The sequence below is a fragment of the Euprymna scolopes genome, chromosome 45, assembly GCF_053919585.1.
Source record: "Euprymna scolopes isolate OS-2025 chromosome 45, ASM5391958v1, whole genome shotgun sequence".
Classification (NCBI taxonomy): domain Eukaryota; kingdom Metazoa; phylum Mollusca; class Cephalopoda; order Sepiida; family Sepiolidae; genus Euprymna; species Euprymna scolopes.
The window spans coordinates 38,361,471-38,386,406 of record NC_136526.1 but is presented as its reverse complement, the minus strand read 5'-3'; the positions used below and the strand labels follow the sequence as shown (position 1 = coordinate 38,386,406).

Here is a 24,936-nt window from a genome sequence, read left to right as displayed (position 1 = left end):
CAAAGTATGGAAATAAAAATTTAAAAATTAAAAAAAAACGTTTACAAGGGTTTTTGATATGGATGTACATAAGAATACTTTGATAAGTATGTTTTAACTTAAATAGGGATGGTATAATAAAATTGTGGGGTCTGTGTTAGCGCCTGGCCTCCATAGAATTGAAATAGGCGCAAACTTTAATAAAGACTTTTCATATCTATCTGCGTAAGTATACTTTGATAATTATGTTTCAGTTTGAAGAAATATGGTATAATAAAATTATGGTGTGTTCATGCGCGCTTGACCTCCATAGAATGGGAATATGTCACAAAATTTTACAAGGGTTTTTAATATAGATCCGCAGAATATTGTGATAAGTGGTATAATAAATTATGGGATTTTCTATTTTATTTTTACTTTCATCATATTTTGCTTTTGTTTTGATACCCCCAAATTCGAAGCTATCTCTTTAAAACCCTTCCTATCATAATTTCATAAATCAGAGTCCATTTTCCGTAGGTTGTTTTTGAACGACGGGTATTTTTACTAGTATATATATATATATATATATATATATATATATATATATATATATATATATATATATGAAGTCAAATATTTAATTTAATATGTCTAGAATAATATAAAAGCAACTTTGTATGTGTGTGAGATCTGAACAGATTTTCTTTCAAATTTACAAAACTTTAGTATATAGGTCTGGGAGTGAGCTTAGTAAAGTTTTGTCTCAGAATACCCCCGATAATTTCTAATAATCGATAATCGAAACCGTTATTTTAATTTACATGATAGGTTTCTTATGTTAAGAATAAGTAGGCTTGTAAAAAAACTGTTAAAAGTACATGGCAAGCTAACCTAATGGTTATCGTACTTACCGCACTGTCTACCTTTTAGTTTTGATCTCAGCTCGAATACGTTTTTACTTACGTGTAGTTTAGAAAAAAAAACATAATTGCATTGCAGTTTCTTTCAGTTTTTCTACTTCATTTTTCAATAGGGAAATTTATTGTTATATTTAATGCCTTTATGTTTTTAATAAAAAAGAATTCTGATATTTATAAGTATTTAAATCTCTCAAAATATTTAGTTTAATTATATATATATAGAGTGACACGCAAAAATATTGGATACATTACATTTTTCTTCATAACTTAAATTAGGGTTCAAGATTTTACTTAAAATTTGGTCAGTATATTTTTATTACTATTCTAACTTATATTTGGGTAATAATTACACAATTAAATATATATATATATATATATATATATTTAATATATATTATATATATATATATAATATATATAGTGTATATATATAGAATATATATACATGTACAGGGTGGGCCAAAATAAGGGTCCTATCTTTAAATTTGAATAACTTCCACAAAATAAAAGTTAAACTCACCAAACTTTATGTGTGTGTAGACTGACCCTTCCGAGATTTTTTTGAAATAAACAAAACAAATTTTGGCCGAAAAACACTTCTTAAAACTTACATGAATTTATGAATTTTTAAAAATAGGACCCTTATTTTGACCCACCCTATATATAGAATATATATATATAATATTTATATATATAGAGAATATATATATATAATATATATATATAGAATATATGTATATTATATATATATTATATATATATTATATAGAATATATATATAATATATATAAAATATATATATATAGAGAGAATACATATAATATATATAATATATATATATAATATATATAATATATATATAATATATATTATATATATAATATATATATAATATATATATATATATATATATATATATATACAAACTTGAGTCCTTGTATCGGAAAAATATTCAGTAAATAAAACGTTGTTTAGTAAATCGTTAATTTTTTTTGCATTTTTTGCATTTCCACACACCGACCATGGATATAAATATCACTAAAACATCCGCTGGGTCATAAACTTCATTTCGGTATCTTACTTGCCTAGGTGGGTTTCCTTTAGGCTGAGATAAACCGCGTCACTAACACAGACAGACATTAGTAATATATATACATATATATATATATATATATATATGTATATATATATATATATATATTACTAATATATATATATATATATATATATATATATATATATATATATATATATATATATATATATATATATATTAGTAATCTTCTTCTATTCTTCTATATAAATAAAATGAACTCATTTTTTCCCGTGGGATTTTGACCTTAATAGGATTAAAAATCAAGATATTTCATGCAAATACATTATGCACAAACGGCAGAACAATATCTGAGGTTTGTTATAGGCTTATTAGTTCTCAAATTCCTCGATAATCTTAGATTTCTATACTTTTCTGCTGAGAAGTCACGGCCAAAATCGGTTAAGATCAATGGAAGTGGTAAAATATTTTCTCTCTTAAAAATTCCTCCTCCCCCTGCCACCACTTAACACCGTTTGGAGATTGTTCACAAGGAACAGTTGAGAAGAGAACACCGGTTTGGCTTCGTAGTTCTTTCATGTAATATGATTTAAAATCACTAAACTAAGCTGCACTGCTCTGTGGCGTAGTGGTTAGGGTGCTGGACAATTCACATTATATTTTCACGTTCGCGCCGACCTACCATAGTGTTTTTTTTTTTTCCTAAACAACTGGAATGGACTTTTCTTGGTGGCCGAACTGTTAACGTTGCAGATGTTTTTTTTTTTGTTTTTGTTCACACTTTATTTTCCTACTTTTACTCATGACTCCGGGTTTGATCCTTCCTACTTACCTACCATAACATTTTTTAAAACTCCCCCCCGTCCCGGACACAAACACTCGGGCAACGCCGGGTACCCCCGCTAGTATATATATATATTAGTAATATATATATATATATATATTAGTAATATATATATTAGTAATATATATATATATATATATATATATATTAGTAATATATATATATATTAGTAATATATATATATATATATTAGTAATATATATATATATATATATTAGTAATATATATATATATATATATATATATATATATATTAGTAATATTTATATATATATATATTACTAATATTTATATGTATATATATATTAGTAATATTTATATATATATATATATTAGTAATATATATATATATATATTAGTAATATATATATATATTAGTAATATTTATATATATATATATTAGTAATATTTATATATATATATATATTAGTAATATATATATATATAATAGTAATATATATATATTAGTAATATATATATATATTAGTAATATATATATATATTAGTAATATATATATATATATTAGTAATATATATATTAGTAATATATATATATATATATTAGTAATATATATATATATTAGTAATATATATATATATTAGTAATATATATATATATATATTAGTAATATATATATATTAGTAATATATATATATATTAGTAATATATATACATATATATTAGTAATATATATATATATATATATATATATATAAATATAAAATAAGAATAACAATTAAGTTTACCAAAATGATCCCAGATGGCAAAACTAAAGTAAATTATTAATATTAAAGAATTAATATTTATAAAATAATCTAAACCAGATGAAAAAACTCGATAAAACCAAATAGGAGAAAAACATATTTAATCTGAAAAGGAACCACTTAATAAGTGGATTGTCCTTAATCGATGGAGTTTCGAAGAAATACTTTCCTTCTCATCAGACGGTAGGAATTAGCAAAAGTGAAGCCGAGGGAATAGAGTGAAATCACTTTTTTCTTCACCCTATTCCCTCTACTTCACTTTTTTTTTATCAAGTAAGATCTTTGACTTAATTGTAGTTTCATCAAATATTTAGCAAAATCCGATCCCGTATTTTGCTAAATCCTACCCTCTTATGAGAAGGAAAGTATTTCTTCGAAACTCCACGGATTAAGGACTATCCACTTATTAAGTAGTGTTTCCTTTTACAATTACATCTGTTTTTAACTTTTTTCAAAGTGTTTTTACATGTTTTATTAAATACTTGTTCTTATATATATATATATATATATATATATATATATATATATATAATCCTTAACCAGCAGAAAACGGAAAAACCACTGAAGGAAGAAATGTAGGCAAATCTTTTATCCCATAGTTTTCCTTAAAAGAGAAATGGATTCCATATTGTTCATTAAAAAGTGTTTTTTCTCAAGGTTTGAAGAGTGTCCGTTCTTGTGAAAATTTTCAAACGATATAAGGTTTGAAATTGTCCGAATGGTCGCGAAACAATTTTAACGAGTAATGAAAGCTATATATATATATATATATATATATATATATATATATATATATATATAAAGTATTTACTAGTTGAAACTTACTAAAATACTAAAGCAGTTTAAGATTTAAATACAATAATTCTCAAGAAATTTCAATAACACAAAATCAAAGAAAATAATAAAAGTAACGTTTACATTTTATTGAACTACAATTCTGATCGATAATCTATATCTATATATATATAAAAGCGAAAATGTGTGTATGTATGTATGTATGCATATGTGTTTTTGTTGCTAAAAACTTTCGACAGACAGAGCAAAATTAACAAACTTGGTATCATATTGAAGTACCATCCTTCGCCCGAAAAATATCGAAGAATTGGCCAAAAACGTTAATATTTTTATCCTGAAATCAGTACTTTTCTACAGGGAGGGGTCAACAAAAACCGTCCTCTCATGACGAGATCGGTTCTATGCATGCGTCAGATGAGGTCATGATCTGACTTAGTTTAAATATTTGAAGAACTGACACAATTTTATGTACGTCCTTTTAACTGAGTTGATTAGATCGTTGCGTCATTATCAAAACGTTTTGGGTTCGAATCGTGATGTGATATTTTTTTTCAATTTTTTAAATTTTAATATTGGAGCTGTGTTATTTAAGCCATTTTTCACGTGACGTTGTTTTTTTTTACTTCGCTTATTCTTAGGTTTTTATTAATACACCCACCCCCGATTGACCACACACACCCCAAAACACCCGGGTATCCACCGATTTTTTTAAATTTTAATATCGAAACAGGCTTATTTAAGACATTTTCATGTGTTTTTTTTGTTTTTAGTTTTAACGTTCGTTTTTCTGTTTCCTTTTTTGTTTTTTCGATTTTTACATTTAACATCGTTCGTTTGCCTTACGTTAATTTTTTTGTGTTTTTGTTTCGATGTTTTGATTACCGCCCTCTCACCGCCCGGGTACCCCCGCTTAAGTTTTAACGTTCGTTTTTCTGTTTTCTTTTTTTACTTCGCTTATTCTTAGGTTTTCATTAACACCCACCACCCACGCCCGACCGCACACATCTCCAAACACTCGGGCAACGCCGAGTACCCCCCACATCCGCTTTATTTTTTATATAAGTTTTAACGTTCGTTTTTATGTTTTCTTTTTTTACTTCGCTTATTCTTTTTTTTTGTTTTTATTTTTCAGAAGTTTTAACGTTCGTTTTTCTGTTTTCTTTATTGTTTTTGATTTTTCGATTTTTACATTTAACATCGTTCCTTTGCCTTACGTTAGTTTTATTCTTATGTTTTGATTACCCTTCCCTACCGCCTGGGTACCCCCCTGCGTTCGTTTTTCTGTTTTCTTTTTGTTTTATTTACTTCGCTTATTCTTAGGTTTTTATTAACACCACAACCCCCACCCCAACACACACACCTCCAAACACTCGGGCAACGCCGGGTACCCCCCTGCTAGTCTATAAATATAAAAGCGAAAATGTGTGTATGTATGTATGTTTGTATGTGTGTGTGTGTGTCCGCTAAAAACTTTCGACAGAAACGACGAAAATTCACAAACTCGGTATCATATTGAAGTCCCATCCTTCGCATGAAAAATATCGAAAAATTGGCCAAAAACGTTATTTTTTCATCCCGAAATCGACAATTTTCGACAGGGGGGAGGCAACAAAAAGGGTCCGCTCGTGACGACGACCGGTTCTACGCATGCGTCAGATTACATCGTCATGACCTGATTTACTTTAAATAGTTGAAGAACTGACTAAATTTTATGTATGTTGCGTTAGCTCAGTTGGTTAGCGCGTTGGTTCTTTATCTAAACGTTTTGGGTTCGAATCGTAGTGTGAGATGTTTTTTTTTCGATTTTTTAAAATTTAAATACTGAACCAGTTTTATTTAAGCCATTTTTCACGTAACGTTCGTTTTTCTGTTTTTTTTTTTTTTTTACTTCGCTTATCCACCCAGACCCCACACCTAAAAACACCCGGGTACCCACCGATTTTTTAAATTTTAATATCGAAACAGGCTTATTTAAGCCATTTTCCACGTGTTCGTTTTTCTGTTTTCTTTTTTTTCTTTCGATTTTTACATTTAAAATCGTTCGTTTGCCTCACGTTAGATTTTTTGTGTTTTTTTTCGATGTTTTGATTACCCTCCCCGCTTAAGTTTTAATGTTCGTTTTTATGTTTTCTTTTTTTACTTCGCTTATAACAAACAAACTGACCTCATTTGCTGAATAGCTATTGCTTACGTCGTCGTCGTTGTCGTCGACGTCGTAACGCTCGACGACTTTCTGTCAATTTGGTTCTTACTTAAATAAATTCAAACATCTTTCAGTAACTCATTCTGGCTGGTCGAACGGTTCATGTTTTTTTCACATTTTATTTTCAAACTTCGCCTCAGGGCTTCGGGTTCGATCCTACCAACTGTTACCCCCCCAGGTTCTTTTTTATTTAACAGCACACACACCTCTAAACACCCGGGTAATGCCGGGTACCCCCGCTAGTATATATATATATATATATATATATATATATATATATATATATAAAATGCGGAACGCGCATTTCTATATGTCTTGAAAAGGCTTTTTTCGCCGACGCTTCAGGGGGGTTACTATCGTTTAGAACTGTTTATATATCCCCTAGATCATAATATGTACGATTTGCGAACGTGCGTTGCGTCTAGATTTATTTACGTCGATTTTTACAAAATTCTTGCTATTTCAGCCCGTCTTGTGTTCGATCAGCGTTTTTGTATATATATATATATATATATATATATAACCTTAAGATTATATATATATATATATATATATATATGACTTTTTTACAGTTTGTAACACACAAAACTAATATGCAGTTAACAATTTCAACGAATTTCTTCAGCAAAATAATCTTCAAGAAATTTCAATGACACAAAATCAAAAAAAAAATTACAAAACTAAAGTTTTCTTTTATTTGAACTCAATTTTTATTCGTGATTTCAAAATAAAAATCGATAATTCAACAAAATATTGAACCATTCTGTTTTAAAGTAAAATTCAATCAAGATTTGCATTTGTTGAAAACCGACTCCACTGGTGTTCCTTCCTTGCTTACAGTTCGCGTGTGGATTGGCATTTTGAACGCCCTGCAACAAAGAGAAAATATCTACAATTATAAATCTGAAACAATGTCTTCATTACAAACGTGTAACTATACGAGATGTCTTCAATAAGTTTCTAGACTTTTTTCGTATGTTAACTTTTATTGATAGTGTATGCATTAAACTCTAGTCCCCTTCGAAGTAATCTCCCCCGGTTGCAATGCAGTTATTGTACCGTTCTAATAACGTCTGCACGGCTCAATGGAAGTCCTCTTGTGTGAGCATGTCAATGACCCTCCTCACAGCCACTCTCATCTCCTCAATTGTCTCATAATGACAGCCTTTAAAGTTTCCTTGAGCTTAGGAAATAACCAAAAGCAACACGGTTCAAGGTCTGGACTATAGGGAGGGTGATAATCTGAATTGATCAACTCAGCCATCTTCCTGCTGTCATGGCAACGTCTTTCTTTCTGAACATCCTTCTGAGAAATTTCGCGCAAATCTCCCGCATCTTCAGTTTCCCGCAAATAATTGTGTGTACAGTTCCCACACTGATATCAAACTGTGCACGTATTGTCTCTATAGACACACGACGGCCGTATCCATGAAATTCTTTATTTGGCCAATCAACTCTAATGTTCTAACTTCTTTACTCTTCCATCTCCTCTCATCATCCATCGCAGACTCCCTGTCCTCTTTGACTCTCTTATGCCACTCAAAAACTGATGCTCGATTCATAAAAGATGGTCCAAAAGCAGTCTGAAGCATTCCGTACGTTTCTGTGGCATTTTTTTTACCAAGTTTAAATAAGAAATTTATTGCATAACGTTCTTCGAAAGTGTCTTCATTTTTACACCTATCTCCACCTGGGCTGCCTTCTGTTGTATTGATCCATCCCGCTACTACCGTTTTTTTTTACACCTATCTCCACCCGGGCTTCCTATATAGATAAATAAACGACAAAAGTCTATATTCCAAAGTTCATGAGGGTGACCATCTTATAATTTATTTCTTTTTATTCAGAAGCTGTAACTACCGTATAAATCGAAATTCAAAATGGCGTAATGGAAACATAATATAAGGTATTGGTAGCTTCTCTTACAATTTTCGGATTTTAATCATGTAAAAACTTTATTTCCTTTTGATAGGTTGATTGTTGCTATTTTTCTGATGAGTTAAGGGCAAAATAGATTCATTGATTAATATAATAAGCTGATTGATTTTGCGCTATGAAACATACTTTCAAGTATTGTAAATGTCAACTGAATTAAAGGAATACATTATAAGATTCTCAACATCATGAACTTTGGAATATAGACTTTGGTTATTCATTCACTATATATATATATATATATATATATATATATATATATATATATATATATATATATATATATATGAATATATAAATATAAATATAAATAAATATAACTGTACCCTGCCACGCGTTGCTCTGGCTAAATTTGGTGTAATGGAAAATTCTAATAAAAAGAGAAAATGCATGTTTCTTATATTCTTAGTACAGCAATCCACTCTAAAAAAAAAGAAAAATATGAAAAAAATGGTACTCTTGCAGAATTGGATCCTGATCCTCAGGATTACCGTCAATCATTGCTTGGGCTCGACCAACAATCAGTGGATAAAGCTAACGTTGAAACGCTAAAATTTTTTTTCTGTATACAAAAATGTGAGTTAGTAATTAATATTTGAGTGATGGGGGGGGGTTACTATACACAGATTCGAAAAAGTTGTCCAAAAACAAATGAAAGCAAAGGTAAGGTAAGTTACATTTCTACCTAACTGGATAGTTGTTTAGTGTTTTTATGTAAGGTAAAATGTTTAATCGGCTGGAAAAACAGAAATGGTTGCAAACTGTTGAATACGTTAAGTTTGGGAAATGAAGTTGAAAACTAAAAACTATACAATACAGTGTCAAAAACCCACCGAATACGTTACCATGACATAGGCTGACATAATCGGTGGGTTTGTGACAGTATTTTTTATAGTTTTTTAGTTTTAACTCACTTTCTCAAACTTAACATAATTAACAGTGTCCGCCACCATTTCTATCTTTCAAATACAACGATAAACAGTTTTTCGAGCTGACTAAACGTTACATTAAATGAAAAGGGTTTGTATTAACAGATACAAAGAAGTTGTCAAAAAATGAATATATAACAAATAAATGTTATCAAAGGCAAGAAAAGTAAATGTTCTACCTAACTGGATAAGATTGTAGTGTTTTTATGTAATGTATAATGTTTAATCAGTTCAAAAACATGCAGTGTTTATCGGTATATTTGAAAAATACAAATGGCGGCAGACTGTATCGAACACGTTAAGTTTGGGGAAATTTTGGGAAAATGAGTTTAAACTAAAAAACTATACAAAATACTGTTAGGAACTCACTCAGTATATGTTACTGTGATGTAGGCTGACATATAATCAGTGGTTTTAAATTTTGATCGATACAGGTAACAACTTTTAAGTCCCTTTTAGTGATTACCTGGTTTGAGGATATTATACAACTAAATTGCAAATCTGCCCCAAAAATCCGGTATTTACTTTAAGGCCCGTCTCATGTTCGATTGATTACATGCTCCTGGTTAGGACCCATAGCTGGAGGAAGCTTCACATGCCTCCGAACAGTATCTTAGTCCAAAATACACTGTAGCTTACATTGCTTTGTAGAGAACCTACACTTAATTTTATTTAAATAGGCTGTCATTATGAGAAAATTGAGATGAGAAAAGAGTCCGTGACGAGGGCCATTGACACGCTTTCACAAAAGGATTTCAATTGGGCATCCCAGGAGTTGTTTGAACGGCACAGCAAGTGCATTGCAGTCGTAGAAGTTTACTTCAAAGGAAACTCGGGATTCTTGTGTGTATTGTCGATCAACTACTTTATTTAATCACCTAAATTAATATACGAAAATATAATTTTATGCGTAAATGTTCAGTATTTACTTCAACGGTGCTCAATACATATGTAGAGCTAGGTAGTAAGTTATAAAAATTAAACTACACAGACTATTTCGCGTTTCATTCTCGTACGCCTGACGCAATCTCACGAGAATGAAATGCAGAATATTCTGTGTAGTTTAATTGCCATATATGTTTTTATAACTTACCATATGTATATATATATACACATATGTGTGTATATATATATATATATATATATATATATATATATATATATATATAAACTATTAAATCAACTTGTACATGGGCAAAGATAGTATCCATAATTATACCACACGACTACTTACTGCTTGTCCACTATGAAGTTTATTTCATCATCGGATGAAATTGCGGCGTCTATTTTGCTGGGAATACCACGGAAGTATTGATTTACTGGGTATTTATCCCTCTGATCGACGTCCTCATCTTTCGGATAGAATATGTAAAAATGGCCCTCCTGCAAAAATGCAAACAACAATATTTGTAAAATTATTAAACCGCCTACATCTCTACATTTCAATCTTGTGTAGCATTGTCGAGTATATATTGCTTACGTGTCGATATATTTCATCGTCTATAACAATTATAACAAACAGGGACAAATAACAGTCTCTTAGGGTTCACATCGGTCAATAAAGAAACATACCAGGACTGGTCCTGCCTTGATAGAGTTCACAGTAGACTTCGTAACCTCGTAGGAGATGTCCTTTTCTCTTCCTTGCAACCTCTATCTCACAGAAGAGATGTTGCGAGTTTGTCTCTGTTGTATCGTTATTTTCATGGAAAGTGTTCCACTGAGCTTCAATCTATGGTCCCCCCTCGCCAAACTTTCACAAGAAACACTCGTCTAGCTGCAAACACTATCAATAATTCCCCCCACTCTTTATCTGTGCCGAAACCTAAACGTAGATTCCATGAACAAAGCTTCTTTCTTAGAACTGCACGCCTGTGGAATTGTCTTCCGTTTTCCTGCTTTCCGGCTGACTACAATATGGTTGTCTTCAAGTCTAACGTAAATAAGTTCTTGATGAGCCGTTCCATATAAGTTATCAAATTTACCAAATTTTCATTACTAATGATTAGTATATTGTCCAATTTCTACTGTACACTCTTTAACCCTTATCCTTGAGTGGCCTCTTGGCCTTGATAATGTGGTGATGCCTGTGTAAAAAATACCTTATCCATCTGGGTTCATGTTCATTTGACGGATCCTCGGAAAATAAAGTTTTGTTGCTATTTTCAGCAGCTTTATTTTTGATGTTTCCCTCATTGGAAAGCTGTAACACTGCCCATTAGATTTTTACTATCGATGTTTTCCTCTACTCGGAGCCATTATGGTCTGAGGACCGTAATGGCTCCTTCTGCCTACCAACTTGGTCTGCTCTCTCTGACTCCCAATTCTTGACAAACTCATACGTGTATTTTTAAGTAATCTGATGACATCATTTTGTTTATGTTCGAACAAGTTAACATTTTTCTTTGTGCTAGTTATGAAAACTAACATTCCTTTCTAATAAAACATTTTAACTACTTCTGCAAGTATAGTAAACAAGTATTGCGACAACTTTAAACAGACAATTTTTGTGCAAGGGCTGGTCTTAAATAAAGACGCTGAAACCAGGCGTCGTGTTTTAAATAAACTTGAAAACGAGCCGAATGATAAACTACAAAGCTTAGCCGAAGACTGTGAACGGCTTATTGAGTTGAAACAGGACAGTCGTGACATAGAGGAAAACGGAGTATCGCACATTAAAATGATCCATCAGACGAAAAAATTAACTTAAAAAAATAACCAGAGGAAAAAACAGGGAAAAGATCCACCTGGACAGTGTTGGAGGTTTGAAGATAAACATTGGTAAAATGAGTGTCCCTACAAATTTAAACAATGTGACATATGCTACCAGAAATGACATGAGGCATCACATTGTAGGAAAAAATCTCTTAGAAAAAAGACATCCATTAAACTCACAAAATTGAATCTGAAGAACGAAATATCCAGAAATATGTTAAAATGTTTAAAAAGAAAGTAAGACTACAGCTTGATGGTAGGTCTGACATTTCCATTATTAATGTACGTACATGGAAGAAGCTTGGGAGACCTGATATGATTAAATCACATAAAACGGCGAGAAGCGTCAGTGGTGAAATATCATTTTCAAAGGAGAATTATTGACGAATATTTCTTTTCAGAATAAGATTAATGTACATACATGAAAGAAGTTTTTAACATAATAATTTTCCCTTTTAGCAATGGTTTCAACCATTTGTTTGATTAAAAATTCGATAATATGCGTAAACGCTTATTTTCTTAAGTGGTTTTGATCAGGACTGTATATATATATATATATATATATATATATATATATGTATGTATATATATATATGTATATATATATATATACTTTCTTAATCGATGTTTTCTCTTGACAATATATCGGTTGAAAGACGTCTCGAGGTTTATTTTAGTTTTTTTTATAATCACTATTTATAAATATATAAATTTACTCTTAAATCGTTTTTATTAACGCTTTCCCCTTTATTAATTATTTATTTCCCAGCTCGGTATGTCTCCGGATATCTTGTTCAAAGCTATTATTAATATATATATCTGTGTGTGTGTGTGTGTGTGTGTGTGTGTGTGTGTGTGTGTGTGTGTGCGTGCGTGCTTTTGTGTGTAACATTGTACAAACCTTGTAAAGAAAAATGCGTTCACCGCCATCATAATACTGAATTGCACATTCGGGGCTGTGGCTCTTTTCGTTCGAGGTAGCTTTTGGAGAAGTTTCAGACAAAGTGAATTGCCCTGCGGAATTTACCGTATACGCCCATACTTTTTCATCTGAATAATAATTATAAGAAGAATAATAATAAGAAGAACAAAAACAAGAAGAAGAAGAAAAAAAGCAAATAAATAAAACAACTGAAATATTAAGCAAAACCCTTTGAATGCGCAGACTATTACACATGGACAACATATGAACGTATGATCAATAAAACTTTAGCTATATTTTCGTACATCCATTTATAATTCAAACTCATTTCAATACGTACAAGCAATAAATATTAGACCACATTTTGATATACTATGTACTTTTTGATTTTAATTATAAACGTTACAAAACTTTCAGTGCGAACCGTATTTCGTATTTTATAAGATTCATACCTGGAAGATGTAATTAGAAATATATTTACCTTTAAATAGCACCTAACAGACCCGGCAACAGCAAAATCCCACCCCTACACAGTAGAGATACCCAGATGCCAGAAAATATTCTACTCTAATAGTTTCTTCTCCAAAAATGCAAGACTTTGGAATTTCCGTCCGGGTCCCTGTTTCCCTGACTGTACTATGCTTAAATTCAATTGTAATGTAAACAGAGATCTTGCTGCTCAACTCCCTACATAGCATCCTTGCAATTTATGCCCCAGATAGTAGACCCCTACATCAAAGTGGCATTTGTTTTGTGTGAAAATGAAAAAAAAAGTATCAATAAATGTTTAGCTATATTTTCGTACATCCATTTATAATTCAAACTCATTTCAATACGTACAAGCAATAAATATTAGACCACATTTTGATATACTATGTACTTTTTGATTTTAATTATAAACGTTACAAAACTTTCAGTGCGAACCGTATTTCGTATTTTATAAGATTACTACCTGGAAGATGTATTACTGATTAGAAATACATTTACCTTTAAATAAATAAGCTTTGCTGGTTTTCTTTGAATATACAGCGGCTTGAACCAAATCCGGACCACCGGGGAAAAGAGTTTGGACAGGCGTCTTCTTTCCATTTTTCCCATCAATAACTTCTCCTTGGTCAACAAACACAAAATCTACTTCTTTTACTGAAAATAGAAAAATAATTAACACTTTTTAAAATTAAGTACTTATGAAGAATAGATACCGTGCTGAAATAATAACGTTATTATTTAGAACTCCATTCATCCATGGCCTCGTTCAGTCTCCAAAGACAAAGGATACCCCCTGTAAGGGCAGCTGCGCGTGTAATTGTGAGGACAGAGTTACACAATTTACATCCACACCTCTCCTGAATCGGCACTGTTTGCGTCCAGTGGCAAGGAGAAGTCCAGAACGACTGAAAACAATGCCGAGATAAGCGGAGAGCACATGCAGCACCTTGAAGTTCCAAATGGTCACCCATTTAGTACCGACCAGGTTCAATGGTGCTTAACTTCGGTGATACAGCGGGAATTTGTGTGTCAACGTGATTATGCCGTACATACCATTCTTAACATGAACAGAAAAAGGTGTTTTGTAATTATTCTCTACTTTCACCTAACAATTTAATTAAAACGTACAGTTAACAGCGGCACAATCAGAAGTGAACCATTTCATAAAAAAAGATACAGTAAAACGTGAATTTTACTTGAAAATACTATTTTAAAAAATAGAACGATACTTTCTCTGCACTAACTCATAGGGGATTCTATTTGGGATCAGATTTGCAGGAATACTTTATAGGGAGTTGGGCACTGAGATGTTTGTTCACATTACACTTGAACTTCTGCATGTCAGTACAGTCACAGAAGCATGGGCCCGGGAGGGAATTCTAAAACTAGCAGTTTGAGGAAAGAAGCTATTTGAGTAGAAAGCTTTGAAGCATCTAGAATTATTTACGTCATCAACAGTGAAAAGGTGGAATTTTACTACTTCTCGGGCCATTAATGTCGACGGAGCTCCACTATGTTGAGTTCGTTCGAGCAGTTTTTTTTTTTAATAAAGCACTTGAAAAACAGGCACAGAAATTCCACATTTTGGCGATGGGACAGTGATTGGAGTTAGGCCGACAGTGTGGAACGTATTAGATTGACGACTCTTTTCTGAACTTTATCTAAGAGCGACAGGCTACTGATAGATGCACCAGCACAGATGTGACAACAATACCATATGCATATGCGAATAGTGGCTTTGTAAAGATACAGGACACTTTCAGGTGTGAGTAACCCCTTAGCACGGTAGAGAGAGTCCATGTGTAAATTCATATTGTTTGTGAATGTTAAGCCTAGCAGCTTGAAGGAAGCACTTTAATTCTTTTGCCGAGTGTAACTTTTCAGTAAACATGTATATACTTATTGCGAACTCAATTAACCCAAATTACCATGCGGGAGCGCAGGAATACTTGGTTTAGAACCTATCCTATTGGAGCGGCTGTTTTATAATATTAGTATAGTTGTAGTGGGCAATGAAAGGGGCCCTGCACATATCTCCGATGAGCATTCCCAAGGCCACAATCATGTGGATGAAGAGTTGGCAGATGGTCTACTTTTTTGCCTGTTTGGTACTTATGTACATCCAATTTATCCAGCACTACTCGCCCTCAAACTGAAACCATTAACTAAAATGACAGCTTAAACAAAAACTACAATCAAACGAGGCACAAATCCAAATAAAACTAAATCGCCTTTTTCCTTGATGTTCGCAGTCAGAAATATCCGTGGATTTATAACTAATTTAGATAATGTAGAAAATTATTTCTTAGCAAAGTCCCCGGATATCTTAGTTCTAAAAAAAATTAACTTACACTCGCCCGTCTAACCACTCTAAGATGCTTGATTATCTCCCACTCTGCCGTAAGGAATCAGGCAGAATTGCACGGACTTGGAGTCTATATTCGAAACACACTCTCCTTGATGAGAGAATCCAAACTAAAATCAAACAACCTGGCCTCAATGTGCCTTAGACTAAACTTGTAACAATAGCTACTTATATTTTCTTTACCCTTTATCTCGACCCAGGACTGTACCCTAAACAATTAAGTCTCCGACAGCATAGATGCAACACTTTTTTTTAGACATTGGTGCCCAAGTACCTGCATTTGGTGAGTTTAATATCACAGTAATTGGATTAGTTTCTCACACATAGCTTTTCCATATCCCATTCTAAGACAGTCACGTTCCCGACTCGTGTCCCAGATCGACAGGATCAGTAAGTCTCACTTATAGATTTATTTCTGACGACAGTTGCCGGGAATTATGTAACAAATGCTCATAGTCCACTCGAGAATTCCGTTCACATTGTGAGAATCACGCTAAACTTTCGAATCGGAGCTTAAGAGTTATACAAAAAATATGTAACACTTACTTCTCATGGCCGCATCGATGGTTTTGTATGACTGCTGGCAAAAACCAACTTCATCCCCACCTTTAGCATCATCGTCCGGAAGTACCTTATCATCTGTAACTCCACCATTATCTGGTAATGCATCATCTTTACCCCCATCATCATCGGGGTTTACTGCATCATCATCATCTGTAACTCCACCATTATCTGGTAATGCATCATCTTTACCCCCATCATCATCGGGGTTTACTGCATCATCATCATCTGTAACTCCACCATTATCTGGTAATGCATCATCTTTACCCCCATCATCATCGGGGTTTACTGCATCATCATCATCTGTAACCCCACCATTATCTGGTAATGCATCATCTTTACCCCCATCATCATCGGGGTTTACTGCATCATCATCATCTGTAATCCCACCATTATCTGGTAATGCATCATCTTTACCCCCATCATCATCGGGGTTTACTGCATCATCATCATCTGTAATCCCACCATTATCTGGTAATGCATCATCTTTACCCCCATCATCATCAGGTTTAACTGCATCATCATCATATGTAACTCCACCATTATCTGGTAATGCATCATCATAATGTGTAACGGCATCATCATCTTTAGTTTCATCATCATTTTGAAATGCCCAATCATCTGTAACTCCATAATCACCATCATCATATTCATATCCATAATCATCTGCAAGAAAATAAAACCCTTTAAAATAAAAATAAAAATCACGATCGACAAAACAAAACATATAAAAACAAGGAAATCAAGCCACACTACAAAACCCCATTCTCATGAGTGAATTTCAAAATATTATATGGAAATAAACGCGGTCTATTCTTCAATATGTTATAGATAGATATATTATCAGTAAAATCGATATTCGCTTCTAACTAGCATATGATTTTTCACTAGTGGGATCTGTGGAAGTTCCACAGAGGACACTTTCATATGTAATATATTGATGTTAGCATTCTGTAGATGTTCAGTGTTAATGGAGACTCTCTGATATTATTTTAGCTTTTTTGTTAAAACTGTAATCTGAGCTAGCACGAAGGTCCGGCAAGTACGCTTAAATATGATATTTTAAATATTGCAGTTTTTCTATCTATTATTATAGAGTTAATGTTCTATCGATTTTCATATTTTATAAAATTTCGATTTCAAAAATAAAAAATACATATATTCATAGCATTTGGGTGCATTAGCTTGAATCGAAACCGAAATAAAAACTTATGATACATATATATATATATATATATATATATATATATATATATATATATATATATGTATATGTAACTTAAGCCCCTTCAGCCATAATCGAAACCGAAACTAAAGCTTATGAAGAATTCTTGATAAAATTATTAATAAAAAAATTACTGGAGTGCTATCAGTCATAATCGAAACTGAAACCAAAACTTATGAAGAATTCTTGGTAAAATTATTCATGACAAGAAATGGAAGTATATAACAATTAAACGACCCGGATGTAAGCGTGACACAGAAAGTAGCACAAACGCTGTCGTATTAATGTATATATATTATGTCTTCTTCAACTATATTTTTACAAAGCAAAATATAGTTCTATTTTGTTCTTTTTTAATAAAAAAATTGTACTATAGAATTAATCAATGGAAACGAATAAGGATCCCAGGGTACTTTTACACAGGTATACATTAGTCAATGTAATTAGAAGTACAAGCCATGTTTAGTTTCAGAACAGTTTCCGATGGTTCGTTGTCCTGAGATGTGACTGGTTTGCAGTAGGCAGAACAGTTCCGATGGTTCGTTGTTCCACACTAATCCTTAGAGGTAACTGGTTTTAACTAGACAGTTCCACAGAGAAAAAGATTCTTACTGTGTCGAAACGAAAAAAACATATGCGAAATTGCTACAGAAAAGGTTTAATATTTATGGAGCAATTCTGATTTCTATTTGGTTGGTAGCAGAACGTGAATTAATTCGATTCGTCAGTTCCTAGCAGCATCGTCTATAAATAGAATCGCCCGACTGTGTAGGATCATACCCCATTACAAGTCCATTGTGATGGGATGTCTCCTAGCGGCTTCGGCTGCAGGGAGACAGGGTAGTACCAGTCAAGGATTCGTCACTTGACACTCAGCCCAACAGGTGAGGGGCCGGGAACCGGCCCAGCACCTGTTGGACTGAGGTACACCGCCTGGGTAATACCTAGGAGGTCCACCCTCCCAGGCTATGCCACCGGGCTTTCCGGTGGGGCAAGTTTATTGCTTGCTGCCTGAGGCGCCCCGACCGGGGAATGCCGACGGGGTTACTCAGGCAATTTTTAAAATTGCAGGAGTGCCCCTCTTTTAGGGGAGCCTGCGGGGTTCCCACTTTCCGGCCTTGTGCCACATTTTGCTGAGGTGGGCAGCAAATAAATATCTACCCCATTATGCATCAAAAATATTGTAACATCCCCCCTATTCTTATAATGGGGAGGTCCCTTGTGTTCGTTCTGCTCAAAAATCAATATATATTTTTATATTCAATTATACATAACAAAAATTAGAAATCATTTGGATCTTAAAATTTTAGCATGTAAAAAGACGCCGTTCAGATGTCAAAACAGATATATCTGTGTACAAAAAAGAGAAATAAAATATATGGAAGGTATTTTTACCTTAAAAAGGGGTGGGTATGTAAAAAAGAAGCCATTTCTTAAATTTAATTATGCAGTTTTGTAAAAAAGAGAAAGAAAACACGCATACATGTATACATATAAACAAGTATGCATGAAAATAAACATACGTTTAAAGAAAGTTTTTTTGTTTTGTTTTTTTTTGTTTTGTTTTTTGTTGATTAAAACAATGCACAAAATAAGACATTTTTGAAAAATAAGAAAGAAAACTGATGTGCACCAAAAAAATAAAAGTCAATTTTAATTTATGTCTGCCTTAAAATAAGCATGTAAAAAGTATTTGTCGAAAAGGAAAATTACAAAGAAGAGGTTTTTAACAAGTTACTTTTTTCTTTTTTTTAAATTTATTTTAGTAAAAGTATTAGTTACGCATTAGTAGATTAAAGTGTTAATACAAACAAAATGGATGCAGCTTAACGTCTTTACCCAGGACTACTTTTTTAATATATAGAAATTTATATACATACAGGCCCGTGGAAAAAATTATTCAATCGAATCTCCCAACGAGTTTCGAAGAAAAACGCTTTAACTTTATTCTAATTGCGGGTTTCGTGAATACATCAGCGATATTTTTTATGATATGTAATTCAAAATAATGGATTCCTTTTTCACCTCGGTTTTTACGAAATGGCATTGTATATCTATATGCTTAAATCTTTGGTTGGTTATCGAGTTCTGTGCTAAGACTATACTGTCTTGATTATCACAATTAATTACTACGAGGCTTTTAGTTAATTCTATCTCTAAAATAGTATTTAGGATATTTTTAGGGTAAAGTGCTTCCTGGGTCGTGTGTGTGATCGCGATAAATTCTGCTTCACACGTAGAGAGAGATCCAATGTGTTGCTTTTTAGATTTCCATGAAATAATAGGCCCATTTTCTGAGAGTCTGAAACAATATCCAGATATACTTTTTCGATATTCGTCGTTTCCCCAATCTGAATCCGAAAATCCTTCTAATATTGGGGGATTTTATTTATTTTCTAAATACTAACTTCTGTTCTTTAGTTCCTTTTAAATAACGAAGGACTGGTTTAGCTCTGTTTAAATCCTTCATTGTCGGTCGTGATATTTTTTGTGATAGTTTTGTTACTGTATAGCATATATCGGGTCTGGTCACAGTCATTAAATATACAAGACTACCTATAATTTCCCGGTATAATTTATCATTTATTATTTCAGATTCTGTATGTATATTTTATTAATATCATTTTCGACCGGTGTAGAGCGTTTCTTGTAATCTCCCATTCCAAATTTTAATAGTATTTTGTCGATGTATCTCGGTTGATTCATCGTGACAAGTCCTGTGCTTTGAGTAAATTCTATCCCCCAAAACCAGGATATTTTGCCGAGATCGGTCATTTTGAATCTTTTACTTAATTTATTCTTAACATCAGTTAACATTATGTCACAATTTGATGCGATTAAAATATCATCGACCCACAAAACCAAAATCAGTAGTTTATCGTCTTTGTGTTGGGTATATAAACAGGGGTCTACAGCGCATTGTCTAAATTGTTGTTTAATAATATAATCATGAAATACTGTGTTCCAACACCGAGCACTCTGCTTTAGACCATATAATGACTTGTTAAGTTGCCACACGCTATTTTTATTTTTCATTATAAATCCCTCTGGAGGGGTAATATAAATTTCACAGTCTATTGGCGCATTCAAATAAGCATTTTTTACGTCCATTTGATGGATGTTTAGGTCATATTGTGATGCGACCTGCAGTAAAACTCTGATTGTCGTTAGGTTTGTGGTCGGTGAAAACGTAGAAAAATATTCTATACCGTAAATCTGAGAGTACCCTTTAGCAACAAATCTAGCTTTGTACTGTTCTACGCCTGATGCTGTAGTCTTTTTTGTAAAGACCCATCTTGTAGAAATAACATGTTTATCTTTTGGGAGAGGCACTACCGTATAGGTATCATTTTCGGTTAAAGCATCTATTTCTTTTTTCATGGCAATTTTCCATTCATCACAATGTTCTGAATTAATTGCTTCGTTAAAGCTTTTTGGCGCATTTTACATAGAATAGCAATAGTCGTTTTGATAATCTTTTATATTGTCGACCACAAAAAAATCGGGTCGCCTTCTATTTCTTTTGGGATATCTTTCGACTTTATCATCACCATCATCACATCATCATCATCATTATGGATACTCTTGTATCCGTGAATTATTTTGCTTTCATTTGTTTTAATAATTTGAGGAAATATAATTTCATCTTCTTCATATGACGGGGTATTGTCTTTAAAATTAAACGTGTCTGTGAATTTTACACATCGGGTTCTTTTTATTTTATTTTTCTCTGGAAAAAAATATTAAATTGGCTGGACTGTTTTTATCGTATTCAAGAAATATACCTCTGTCGGCTTTCATATTCAATTTACTCTTTTGATCTATATATGCGAAGCAAGCTGAACCAAATATATGCATTCTGCTTAAATTTTTTTTTACCACAGAAAGATTCATATGGATTTTTAGATAGTGTTTTGTTAAAGCACTTGTTGCGTATATAGGCTGCCGCCATAAGTGCATTTGAATCAAAACTCCTCAAAACCTCTGGATATAGTTCTATTTTGTTCTTTTTAATAAAAACATCGTACTATATAATTAATGAATGGAAACGAATATGGACCCCGGTGTATTTTGCGTCGTACCTGAACTCTAATTCCTATCAATATTTTTAACTTCTATAATTTTCAAGTCAGAAATAGAGGTCAAATCGCTAAAGAGCATCTAAGAGTGTTATGAGAAAATAATTTATATATTTATACTGCGATATTTGATTCTAACTAGCATACTTTTTTGTATCCCTCCATTATATTTTTAACTGCCATCAGATAAATCGATATTTCATTCGTAATAGCCTTCTTTCTATAATTTCATTACACTTCAAACAAGCGAAAATTTTGTTCTATTCTGTTCTTTTTATATTAAGAATTTTAGGCTATGAAACCTCTTAAATAGATACATCATATATATTATCTGAAAGTACATTGTCAGTTACAGCCATAATAACATATAAAATATCCTATGAATTTAAGAGAGAATACAATAGAAATTATAACATATAAACTATCTTATGAATTTAAGAGAGAACACAATAGAAAATATAACATGTAAATTATACTATTAATATAAGAAAGAATAGAATTGCAATTATAACATATAAACTATCCTATACATTTAAGAAATCATACAACAGAAATTATAATATATAAACTATCCTATGAATTAAAGGGAGAATAAAGTAGCAATTATAACATATAAACAATTCTATGAATTTAAGAGAGAATACAATAGCAATTATAACATATAAAATATCCTATGAATTAAAGGGAGAATGCAATAGCAATTATAACATATGAACTATCTTATTAATTTAAAAAATACAATAGCAATTATAACATATAAACTATCCTATGAATTTAAGAGATAATACAATAGCAATTATAACATATAAACTATCCTATGAATTTAAAAAAGAATACAATAGCAATTATGACATATAAACTATCCTATGAATTTAAGAGATTATACAATAGCAATTATCACATATAAAATATTCTATCACTTAAGACAGAATACAATAGAAATTATAACATATAAACTATGAATTAAAGAAAGTATATAATAGCAATTATAACATACAAACTATCCTATAGTATTCGGGAGAGAATACAATATAAATTATCCTATGAATTTAAGAAAGAATACAATAGAAATTATAACATATAATCTATCCTATAAATTCAGGAGAGAATACAACGGCAATTATAACATATGAACTATCTTATGAATTTAAGAGAAAATACAATAGCAATTATAACACATGAACTATCGTATGAATTTAAAAAAGAATACAAGAATTTTAGAGAGAATACAATAGCAATTATAACATCCTATGAATCCTATCCTATGAATTTAAGAAACAATACACTAGCAATTATAACATATAAACTATCCTATGAATTTAAGAGAGAATACAATAGCACTTATAACATATGAACTATCCTATTAATTTAAGATGGGATACAGTAGCAATCAGTGGCGGCTCGTGCCTGAGATTAGTGGGGGTGCTGCTTCAAAAATTTTACGTATTTTTTTAATATTGTGTAAAGGAATTCGAATATATAAATAAATATTTAATCAAATAATAAACAAACATTCAAATAAATATTCAAATATATAACAAAGACAAATAATCAATCAGAAATAGATAATACGCAAAAACTTTTTTATTAAAAAGATTTTTTTATATTATGTAGACTTTACAGAATAAAAATAATATATATATTTATTCCTTTTAAACTTTTCAGATTAAATAAAAGTTTGCGTTTTTTTTTTGCAAACAAACGAAAAACATTTTTAAAAATAACTTATTTTTTATAAAAACAAAAAAGAAAAACTTTGAAATTTACCTGCCTCCCTACGAGGGTTAATTTAGGAGTTTACTATTTGAAAATAGCGTTTTATTTACAAAATTTATTTTTAAAGATGTATTTATAACAAAACGTATTTGTAAATAAAATACAAAATAAAAAAGTTTACATTTTTATATAGTGAGCAAACAAACAAAAATATTTAAAGATACAAACTTTTATTTACAAATCTTTTAACAATTTGCTGTTTATATAAAAAGAACAAACTTGCCTATTTACTGACCTTCCCATGCCGGTAAAGATCGACATAAAGTGGAGATTTATTATAAGAAAATAGGATGTCATATATAAGCATTATAAAACATCGAATTTTAATGTAGCTTTCTTCCCCAAAAAACAAAAAATTAAAATTATCTCAGTCCAGAAGGATTTCTAATTACTTTTTTTAATGCGTATTATCTGACCCATCTACTAACAAATTCAATGTAAAGTTTAAAAATGCATAATTATAAAAAACTGTGTGTTTTTTTTTACTTACAAACACATTTTAATTAAAAAATCTTGCCTAAAAAGTCCATTTTTCAAAGTGTAAAACTTCTAACATTGTCCTTGTCGGAGGCAAATAAGTGCTAATTTTTTTATATCTAAAACATACACGTTAAAAAAGATTTCTAACTAAAATGTATTTTCAACATAAACTGTTTCTTCGCTTTTTTCCTTCTAGGAAAAAATGTAAACAGTTTTTTTTTTGTAAAGTTTAGTTGTTGCAAAATAAATAGCATTTAAAACTACTTTAAAGAAACAAACAAAAAGGCAGGTAGATGGAAAAGTAACTTTATTTTTATGGTAAGATTTATTTATTGTATATTTGGTTTTTACCCTTGGCCGCGTGTTAGCTTCACTGGTAAATTCCCGAATACTTTTAATAAATAAAAATAAACAGTTTCTGCATATTATATATTTCCGTCTGCTACCGACTTAAATCGCAACGCTAAAAGTGTGCGTATTAAAAAAAAAAATATAGCACAATATTTTATGTACAAGAACACGTTATGTGCAGATTTTGATAATAATTTTTAAAAATATAAGTAAACCTCCTTTTTTTTCAATAACAATGTTATCATATCTATTCAGGCGCACACTCTAAGCAAACAACGAATTTCATGACACGGAACTGCGCCAAGTGACAGTTCTTCAAGAGGTTTTCATCGGCTGCCTAAAGCGTCTAATCCGCGCATGCGTACAAGAGAATTTCATTAAGAAGGTGTAACTGTGAATTTCACAGCTCCAAGCAAGTTTTATTTTTGCTATTATATGAATTTGGAGATACCGACATTAAAGTTAATGATTTTATAATGTACACATAGAAAAAATAAAATAATAATAATAATAATAATAATAATAATAATAATAATAATAATAATAATAAACAAACGTATTATTTTT

At 31.4% G+C, this 24,936-nt stretch overlaps 1 protein-coding gene across 5 annotated transcripts in view; it reads right to left on the bottom strand.

Annotated features, from left to right (window-relative positions):
• Positions 1–24,936, bottom strand: part of LOC145269461 (matrix metalloproteinase-19-like) — a 97,666-nt gene that overhangs the window by 61,933 nt on the left and 10,797 nt on the right. Inside the window, exons 3-7 of one of the 5 annotated variants that reach the window (XM_080125138.1) lie at positions 16,444–17,124; positions 14,031–14,186; positions 13,023–13,171; positions 10,641–10,789; positions 7,229–7,411 (exon numbers count right to left, since the gene is read on the bottom strand). The exons of the other annotated variants lie outside the window; for them this stretch is intronic. Coding sequence (XP_079981264.1) covers positions 7,327–7,411; positions 10,641–10,789; positions 13,023–13,171; positions 14,031–14,186; positions 16,444–17,124 — 1,220 coding nt within the window. The 3' untranslated portion in view covers positions 7,229–7,326. Of the gene's footprint in view, positions 1–7,228; positions 7,412–10,640; positions 10,790–13,022; positions 13,172–14,030; positions 14,187–16,443; positions 17,125–24,936 lie in introns of those variants that run through there. 5 annotated transcript variants of the gene reach the window in all.